The sequence below is a fragment of the Pygoscelis adeliae genome, unplaced genomic scaffold, assembly GCF_000699105.1.
Source record: "Pygoscelis adeliae isolate BGI_AS28 unplaced genomic scaffold, ASM69910v1 Scaffold178, whole genome shotgun sequence".
Taxonomy (NCBI): Eukaryota; Metazoa; Chordata; class Aves; order Sphenisciformes; family Spheniscidae; genus Pygoscelis; species Pygoscelis adeliae.
The window spans coordinates 1,358,831-1,367,719 of record NW_008825323.1 but is presented as its reverse complement, the minus strand read 5'-3'; the positions used below and the strand labels follow the sequence as shown (position 1 = coordinate 1,367,719).

The window sequence follows — 8,889 nt, the reverse complement described above, 5'->3', positions numbered from 1 at the left end:
GAAAGAGGATATTTTCTTTAAAAAATGGCTTTGTTTTTCTGTTACAGTTGCCTTTAGGAGACTGTTCTAAAGGCATCTTTTCAATGGTTCTGTCAGGTAACAACAATTTGCTTTAGTAAGTACAGAGTACACGTAACTCAGGAGGTAGCCTTCTTTCTTAGACTATTAAAAAACTCCAAAAGCCTCAGACAGCCATTCTGGAGACTGTGCTATGATAAATATAAAATAAATCTTTGATTTTTTTTTTTTCCCCTAAAGTTAAGAATAAATCTAGCAACAATATTGATATCTATCAATATTTTACATAAGAAGGAATTTTAATCTAATACCCATTTTTCTTCTTCTGTTGTTTGCAATAGTTCCTGTGAAAATGTAAACTCTCCATACGGAAAATCACTGGCGGCCATGGTAATATTTGCTGTGCTGCCAGATTCATTTATGAGTCCTCCATCACTGATTCCAGTTAGTTGAAACTGGTAGTAATGCTTCTCCTCAGGACGGTTGTCATCTACAGCCTAGGGAGAAGAACCAATGAAAGCTAAAAGGATTTAAACCATTTCCAGGGAGGGAGTTATAACTAATTTCTAACCAAGATACTAACTAAATAAATGGAAGTACTTGAAATAGCTACTGGTGTAAAATCTCTCATATACCTGTATTAGAACAACTGCTGCAGACTGCCTATCTCGCATTGTCAAGGTCCCCGATATCTCAATAAATTCTGTGTGATGAGCAGGTGTTATATTCCAATATATAACAATCTCACCAAAAATCCCTGGACCACGTATAAGGCTGCAGGTAAGAACACAAACACAGATTTTATTTTCTACCTTTAATATTTAATATCCAATCCAGAGACAGTATATCATATTGTTGTGCATGAAAGAAATGTTATCAGCACTGTGAAGCTTGAGTTTTAACATACTAAGTCACTATTAAGATCTTTACAATTCCCTCTTCAGAGCAATAACATTTCTGCAGTTCTGTTTTATTTCCCTGTGTTGGGAGGCGTCCTGAGCTGTATTTTTACTGAGAGGTCTTTAAAGTTTCTTTGCACCTATAGCCCAAAGGCGGGGGCTGAAAACTGAGCTCTCTTGGTTCCATTCTACTTTTCTGGAGATAGACATGCCAAACAGAAGGGAAATGGGACTTAAGGGTAATGTCCAGAGGCAATCTGGGGTTTAAGGCAGAAGGACACTAGAATATTACTACAAGATCACTTGAGGAACGTTCTGTCTCCTACTTGTCTAAAAACCTAGGGCCTAATCCTACTCATGACATCAGTCTTGGTGAACTAAGTCATGGCAAAAATTGTCTATACTTAACATGAGCTACTACATGATCTACAACTACCGCTGCACAAAGCATCGCGTAGTCTTAGAGCAACTTGAGAAGCTGTTCTGTTGCTTCTATTTGCTGTTTCACCAAGGGAAAGCATCGTAATCCTTTTTTCCAATACTCTTAGAAGGTACGGTAACATCTTCATTTCTTCATCCTGTTTTCAGTTGACTGAATGTAGTGAAATAATTGCATCTTGTTTCAACTAAAAACCCAGTTCCCACTTTGGTTATGCTAACCATCATAGCAATATACTGAAATACAATTCAGGTACCAATCCTGAACTGAATCCTGAAAAGCACAAAGCATCTTCAAATGTCATTGATTCCCTTCCCCCCTTCCTTTGATTAGAACCCTCCTTCCTTTAATGCATCAATGTTGTAAATAATTTGAAGACTGAGAGGAATATTTGGAGCTCCCCAGTAATACTGAAAAGACACTTACATACTATATTCTGCTGTTCTTTAAAAACAAGCATCTAATTTTCAAAATAGTTCTGATTTTAGAAGTCATAATGAAATGCAGCACTCAAGAAATTCTTGCCAAATGGGGAGTCTCATAGCTTTTGAAACTGAGTTATTGTCCTTCCTTTGGAAAAATGAGTGATGCACCTACCTAATAAGAGCAGTTCCATTGTAATTTCCCGAAGGTTCTCCAATCAGAACATGCTTAGATGAATGGGCTATCCCAACCACCCCGGAAGCTCCTTCATCGCCCACAATAGTGACGGTTGCAACACCTATGAAGAGAACAAAGCTTCTCATGGTAAATGACAACTAACTAATGAGTTAACTTTTGCAAATTTTGTGACATGAGTGGTTAAGCACTGGCTTCCCAGAGAGCCCATGGAATCCCCATCCTTGGAGATACTCAGAATTTGAGTGGACAAGGCATTCAGTAACCTGATCTAATTGTTAAATCACCTGTTCCTTGAGCAGGGTTTTCAACCAAATGACCCCCCGGATGGTCCCTTACAGATGAAATTATTCTATGACTCTTACATGTCTGAACCTGGGTTTGGTTTTTCTTCTTTTTATTAAAGAATTCTTTATGGACAACGTTAACTATCTGAACACAGAAGTCTACACCAATTTAGAATAAAAAATTATGATCTAAAATTCTCTTTGATTTCTTCAGGCAAGGAAGCAACTTAGGGAAAAAGACTGACGTCAAAACTGCTACCAACTAGCTGCACACAAAACATGTAAGCACTCCAGACTAAAATAATATGAACAGACTTACTAGAATTCTCATATGAAGTGTCTCAAAATAGACTGTAATGAATTAATTCTTTACCATTTACAGGGGATATCTCTGCATCACCAGTAGAGACTAGCTGAATGGTAAATGTTTCATTCCCCTCCAGTAGACCATCTTGTACCGCATGCAAAACAATCAACTTCTGGGATTCAGTCTGCATCACGTAAAGACCAGAAGATACTTATATATACATTAAGTGAAACTAAAGAAAATACAGTATTATAAAAAAGGTTTTTTTCTTTAACAAATTGAGTGTTAAGCATGCATATGCTTGATATAATCTGTAAGATTTTTTAAATATGACATTTCTGATCTGGTTGAAATGTTTTCTCACAGACTAATAAACAGCAAAAATTGTCTCTCAAACATTGTATGCCACCCCAAAAATACCCTAGCTATTTTCAACTGAGTAACGATTGAAATTACACATAGATGTTTTCATCTTAGAGGAAACTTTCTATACAAAATCTTTTCCATCAGAAAGCAAATATTCAATAGAATACATACATTCTAAGGGTTAACATTATTAAGATTAGATATATTAGGTCATAGCAAATTTCTGTCTAATCCACATTTTTGTCAGTGGGCAGTAGCAAATGCTTAAAATAAGAATATAGGAAAAAAGTAGGTATACATTGTATAACCTTATACACCATACGTACATACATGTATTCTTACATGTATGCATATATAAGAACTTCAGGAAGCAAAAACAATGTCCAGGCCTATCAGCAGAAAAAGAATAGCAAAATAATAGCAGAACTTTGCCAAATACTGGTAGTCTTACCAAAAAAGCTATTTTCCAGCTGATTAAAAGTAGAAGAAACAACCAGAATGCCTATTTATGTAATGTAAAATAGCCTTCTACAGACAGAATAGGTTATGCTTTATGTTAAAACACTTTTCTTCATTAAATATTTTGAGTAGACTCTAAAACAACAACATTAAGATAACAACAATAGCTTGACAATATCCAATATTTTGGCTCCTACTTCAGAGTTTTAACCTGCCACGAAACACAAATCAAATAACACTGTCCAGTTTGAAAGTTACTAGGGTGTTTTATTATTTGTTTTTTTAAATCTGCAAATTTTAAGCATTTGTTTATCCTTCTCACCCTTTAAATATCAATTTTCTCTTTCAGTTATCTGATACGGCAATGGAATATATGTTTCTGTAATCATTCTTCACATTCAGTATATTCTTGTTCCTCTTTCTTAAGTGTAAAAACAATTCAGATTTGAAGAGCCTTCCTTCCTGATGATTACATTATGCTGCCTTAAAAAGAGCATGTCAGCTTTCCTTTTCTGTTTGAAAAAACACTGCATACTGCTAACCCCACCAGTTCAAACTGGCTTTTTCCTACTGTTATAATATTTAGTAACCCCCTACTTCTATAAACACGTAACAACAATCATGCAAACGCACATAAGAAGAAGAAAGTATTTATAAATCTAATAGTAAATAATTTATTGCAATATCAGAAATACCTCATTGAAGTGGAGGGTACCATTCAGAGGGGTCAGATCATATCTGGCTGCTTCCTCAAGAATCCATAACACTTTAACTGCTCCTTGTCCTCCTTGATTTCGACTTACAGTGAGCAATACAACTGCAGCAGGGTCATCAGGTGTCTGAGGTTCCTTCACTGCTACCTGATGAAGAAAGAGAAGGAGGAAGTAGGAAAGGTTATAGCAAAAGGCATCAATACTGACTTGAGATAAACAACAAAAACATTATCAATGGCAATGTAAAATAACGACAAGAGTGAAAAGCAACAGGAAGATAATAGACGTAAGGAATGTGTTGAATTCTGCTAGCAAAGATTAGTCACTTGTGTTATTTCTGTATGCCCTATGATTCAAAACAATTACAGACAATGAGTCACAAGCAGGCACAGCACCAGCAAAATGTCATTCACTGACAGAACTAAGATGAGATACGTTTCATAATTTCTTTCCAAACTTTACTTTCAGTAATACAGATTATTACAAAACCATTTTAATATTCAACAGACTACCAAAAATCCTACCTGGATGTCCTGAATTGTTAGCATACTGAATTAAATTGATTCAGTCATGCAGAAATCTACATCTATGCAGCAGCACTTTCATTGTTACTACCATCCTACACAGCTAGATGAAGACAAGCACTAATACGCCTTTCAATGAAGTCATGTCTTCCACTGCAATTAAGGCTTACCGAAATTGGCTATGCGTTAGTGACACAAACCCACTATCCAGCTTTAGCAGAAAAGAGTGCAATCCAAATCAAACTCACATTCTTTTCTTCAAACCCAAATACTCCAACAGGGGAATCATTTGGTGGAATAGCAACAGCTACCAGGGTGTCATCCCCAAGTCTTGCACCACCTGTTACCCTCACCAGGGCAATCTTGAATATCTCAAGGAATTCAACATCACTGTCATCTATGATTGTAATTTCTATTTCTCCTGTAGCCTGCAGAAATTGTTTAAAAAAAAAAGAGCAACAAAGTTTCATTTATAATATTCTGTGAATTGTTTGAAAAAATATGAAATTTAAAATAGGTAAATTTTATCTAATAAACACACACTGTCCGGTTGTGCTTATTTCTTATGGTACTTCTGTATTTATAATAAGGTAACAAAATGTCAAGAGTGGTTTTAAAGTCCATCAATGTATATCTTGTATGTTAAAACCAGCAGACTGCTCTGCTTTGGTACTCAGTAGAAAGTGCAGGTAGACAATATTGTACTTAAGCCAAAATTCTGCTCACAAAGTATATCCTTCTATTTGCCAAAGCCCAGTACTGTTCACTTGAAATCAAGACCCCTTGTGTACACTAAGTATTGTCAGGGGCAGCATGAAATTTAAAACTATATGTAGAACACAGCTAAGAAAACATAACAGGCTTATTCTGAGAATTTATAGAGAAGACAGGTTATGTTACAAATTTTCAGTGTAACAGGCTTTGTTATTAGAAATTATGTCTTCACTTGTGAAGGTACCAAAGGCATACAACCCTATTTGGTCAATGCATATGAACATTCTGCTTTTCCATGTTAAAGAACTGAAGTCAGGAGCATCATTCACATACATAAGGCCATAAATAAAATGTTTTCAATGAAAAGATGCAAATTCTACTGGAAGAAAACATTAGAAACCTGGAGACAGTTAAGCTTTCAGCAAGCCCATACCTGCCCATCTGCAAATGTAAGGTTTCCAAATGACGGTGTGAAGTCTTCAAAGCTAGCAGTTGAATGAATGGCTTCCCAATACAGAGTTGCTGACCCAAACCGCCCAGCCTGTCGAACAACTGGAAGTTTCAGTATATTCTGTGGTGGCGGTACCTCATAACCAGCAACAGCTCCAGTTATATCCTATAAATTCAACAAGAACCTGCTGAGTGACACAGCAACCTTTTTTTTTTTTTTTTTTCAGATTGACTTGCAGGTAAAAATAAATGAAGAAATACATTATCACTCTAAATTGGTCTGAATTTAGCATTGACCTTGCTCTGAGCAAAAGTCTGGATTAGATGACCTCCTGAGGTCCTTTTCAGAATATTCTATGACACCAGTTTTAGCACTTCCAGCTCCCTAATAAATTTAACATATTAATTTTGAAGAACCTTTTAAGAAGGAATTGTTTGTCTGGTATCTGGCCTTTTTATCCAGAACAATTCAGTGTCATAAAGCCTATTACAACACCATCAAAACTGGTCTGAAAACACAGACTCTCCTGATGGAATGCTTTTTAACTATTTTTCATTCAGACTTACTTACCTTTGTAACATTGAAACTAAATATGCCTCTGGCATCATCATTTTCTTCAATTGTTATCTCAGCTATTTCTAACCCAAGCCTCTTCACGCTTGGCTGACCTCCAGTGGTAGAATCAACCAGTTGCACACCAGTAATATTGATTATAAATCCTTCCTGTAATTCTGGAACATTGTCCTGCAAAAATATTTTCAAATGTCACTTTTTTAATGAAACACTGTAAGTTGTAATACATGCAGGAAGCTGACTACTTGTGTCTATAAGAAACGTAGCTAGATTTCAAAAACCAAGCCAGAATATGAAAAGCAATACCTCCATCCTGAATATATTTAAAGAATATACATATTTTTGGTGAAAAATTAGCATTTCCTGAACTACAGAACAAATCTGTTAAGAGACATGTTAAGTAAAATAAATCCTCTGTAAAAACCTGCAACAATTTGAAAAAACAGCAAGCACCTAAGACATTTATAATTTTTTCCATTGTCGTTATTATATGTTAATTTTGGGACTACAACAAAACAAAGAATTTGGTTCATTCTCAGTGATGAATACTCGAATTCTTTTGAAAGACATGGCTGCAATTCTTACTAATATACAAACATCTGACGAGGCAAAAATCCCACCTCAGCCATTTGTAGAATGCTAAATCCTACTTCTAATGTAGAAACAGTACACTTTTCCCTTTCCTTAAAAGACATTATTACCTAAAGTTGTTGTTAGACTACTCACAGGCAAAATAGTGACTACAACAGAAGTTGTTGTTGCGTTCTCTGCCATAATGATTGTCTTCTTTTCCAGTATATAATCCTCATTCTCTGTTGCTTGGTTGGAGAGGGGGAGTTCAAAGTTAGGTGCGGTGCTCAGCTGAACTGCAATCTCTCCAACAAACCCTTGTTCTCGAAGAATTTGTAAACTAAGAGTAGTTGAATTTACTCGCCCTGTAACAAGGAGGGGAAAAAAAAAAACAAGATACAATTGTTTTAACCCTTGCCCTGCTTGATTTTCAGCTTACCTAATTGTACTGGAGCTGCTTGCTCAAGCCTACTTCAATTCTGCTTAGCAAAACAATACTTAGATAATTCAATGACTCAGGCAAATGAGCACATACAAGTGGTGTGAACTGGATCTAGAGGAAGAATAAAATATGGAATATTTACAGTTTTAAATGTTTGCTACTCAAACTGTTACTTCAACATTGCCATTTTTATTGAGTTTTCCTTCAAAACTCCCATCTCACTATTTTGCCTGGCCTTTACATGCCTAGGAGATCACTATTGATTCTAATACATATAGCAGCATCGGAGGAAGTCACTCGGGCTGTAGATTTTACATTTCCTGAACAAAAATGTTGAAGAAAATAAGATATACTTGTATCAGTCAGGCTGAGATCCCTTGTGGGAAAGCAGATTTGCAATTTTTTCCAATAAACCACCAAACACAGCATTTGGCTAAAAGTGCTGGGTTTATGACTGGAGAAATAGAAACAGATAAAAAGAAACAGGCTTTGTACTTCAGCCTAGTTTCTGTTACTTGTATTAACTAGATACTACTTCACAGTTAGCACCTGTATATAATTCATTAAAAATACAACAATTAAAGATTGGAAAAGAAACTGTGCAAAAAATGAAACCTAAGAATGTGCCTTGAATCCTAACTTCAATGTATAAACGTTTATAATGGGCGTGTGTATGCATGCAGGGAACTGACAGAATCCCTTCACAATACTTTCAGGTGCTAAAAAGGGGCAACACTAACTCACTTTAAAACAGAACTGGTGAGGAGGTTTTATCTGCAATAATATTCTGATGGAAAATGTATTTTTCATAAATTTTGTTTGACAGTGTGGACAAAATATTAAATTGCCAGGAAATTTCAATCGGGCTTTTGAAGTATGAATAGCCCATCAGGCAGCTGCTGGAAAAACACCAGGCTGTAGAGAATGCCAGAGCAATCAGCTGCCTAGCTCCCCGGGTCAGCAGGGAGGGCAGGAGCCAGAGCACCGCGGCAGTCCTCCTCTGGCCAACTGCCTGGCAGATCCTTTACAATTTCACCTGGTGCCTGGAAGGAAAACTGACATAACCCAATCAAAGACGCAGCCGGCAAGCAGGAAAACCCCGATTCAGTTTTCTTGAAATGGAGTTCACTCTAGCTCTGCTTCCTTCCTTCCCCTATCCCACAGAACAAAAAGTTTCCCTTTTTGACCCAATTCATGAGGAAAGTCTTTCTATGTAAATTATTTTAAATTATATATTAAACCCATTAAATGGGCAAGTTCAGCTTTTTATCTAAATAGAAGTATTTTATGTATTAGTGATTTGCAACACAAGATGCCAAGATTTTAATAACTTACCCCCTAAACAAAAATGACTGCATAATGTTGATATATGCAATGTGAAAAACAGCATAAAATGTATGTAATGAAATAGCATAGTTACATATTTTAAAGGATATTTCTGCTACAATTTTTAAATGGAAAAATGATGATATATAAAAATAAAATATATATAATATATATTTTTTTATA

The 8,889-nt window shown here is 35.8% G+C and overlaps 1 protein-coding gene across 1 annotated transcript in view; it reads right to left on the bottom strand.

Annotated features, from left to right (window-relative positions):
• The window catches only part of GPR98 (G protein-coupled receptor 98), a 289,750-nt gene that overhangs the window by 195,057 nt on the left and 85,804 nt on the right, over positions 1–8,889 (bottom strand). Inside the window, exons 54-62 of the mRNA XM_009330315.1 lie at positions 7,095–7,303; positions 6,366–6,539; positions 5,778–5,960; positions 4,879–5,058; positions 4,089–4,253; positions 2,635–2,752; positions 1,954–2,077; positions 654–792; positions 330–515 (exon numbers count right to left, since the gene is read on the bottom strand). Coding sequence (XP_009328590.1) covers positions 330–515; positions 654–792; positions 1,954–2,077; positions 2,635–2,752; positions 4,089–4,253; positions 4,879–5,058; positions 5,778–5,960; positions 6,366–6,539; positions 7,095–7,303 — 1,478 coding nt within the window. The remainder of the gene's footprint in view (positions 1–329; positions 516–653; positions 793–1,953; positions 2,078–2,634; positions 2,753–4,088; positions 4,254–4,878; positions 5,059–5,777; positions 5,961–6,365; positions 6,540–7,094; positions 7,304–8,889) is intronic.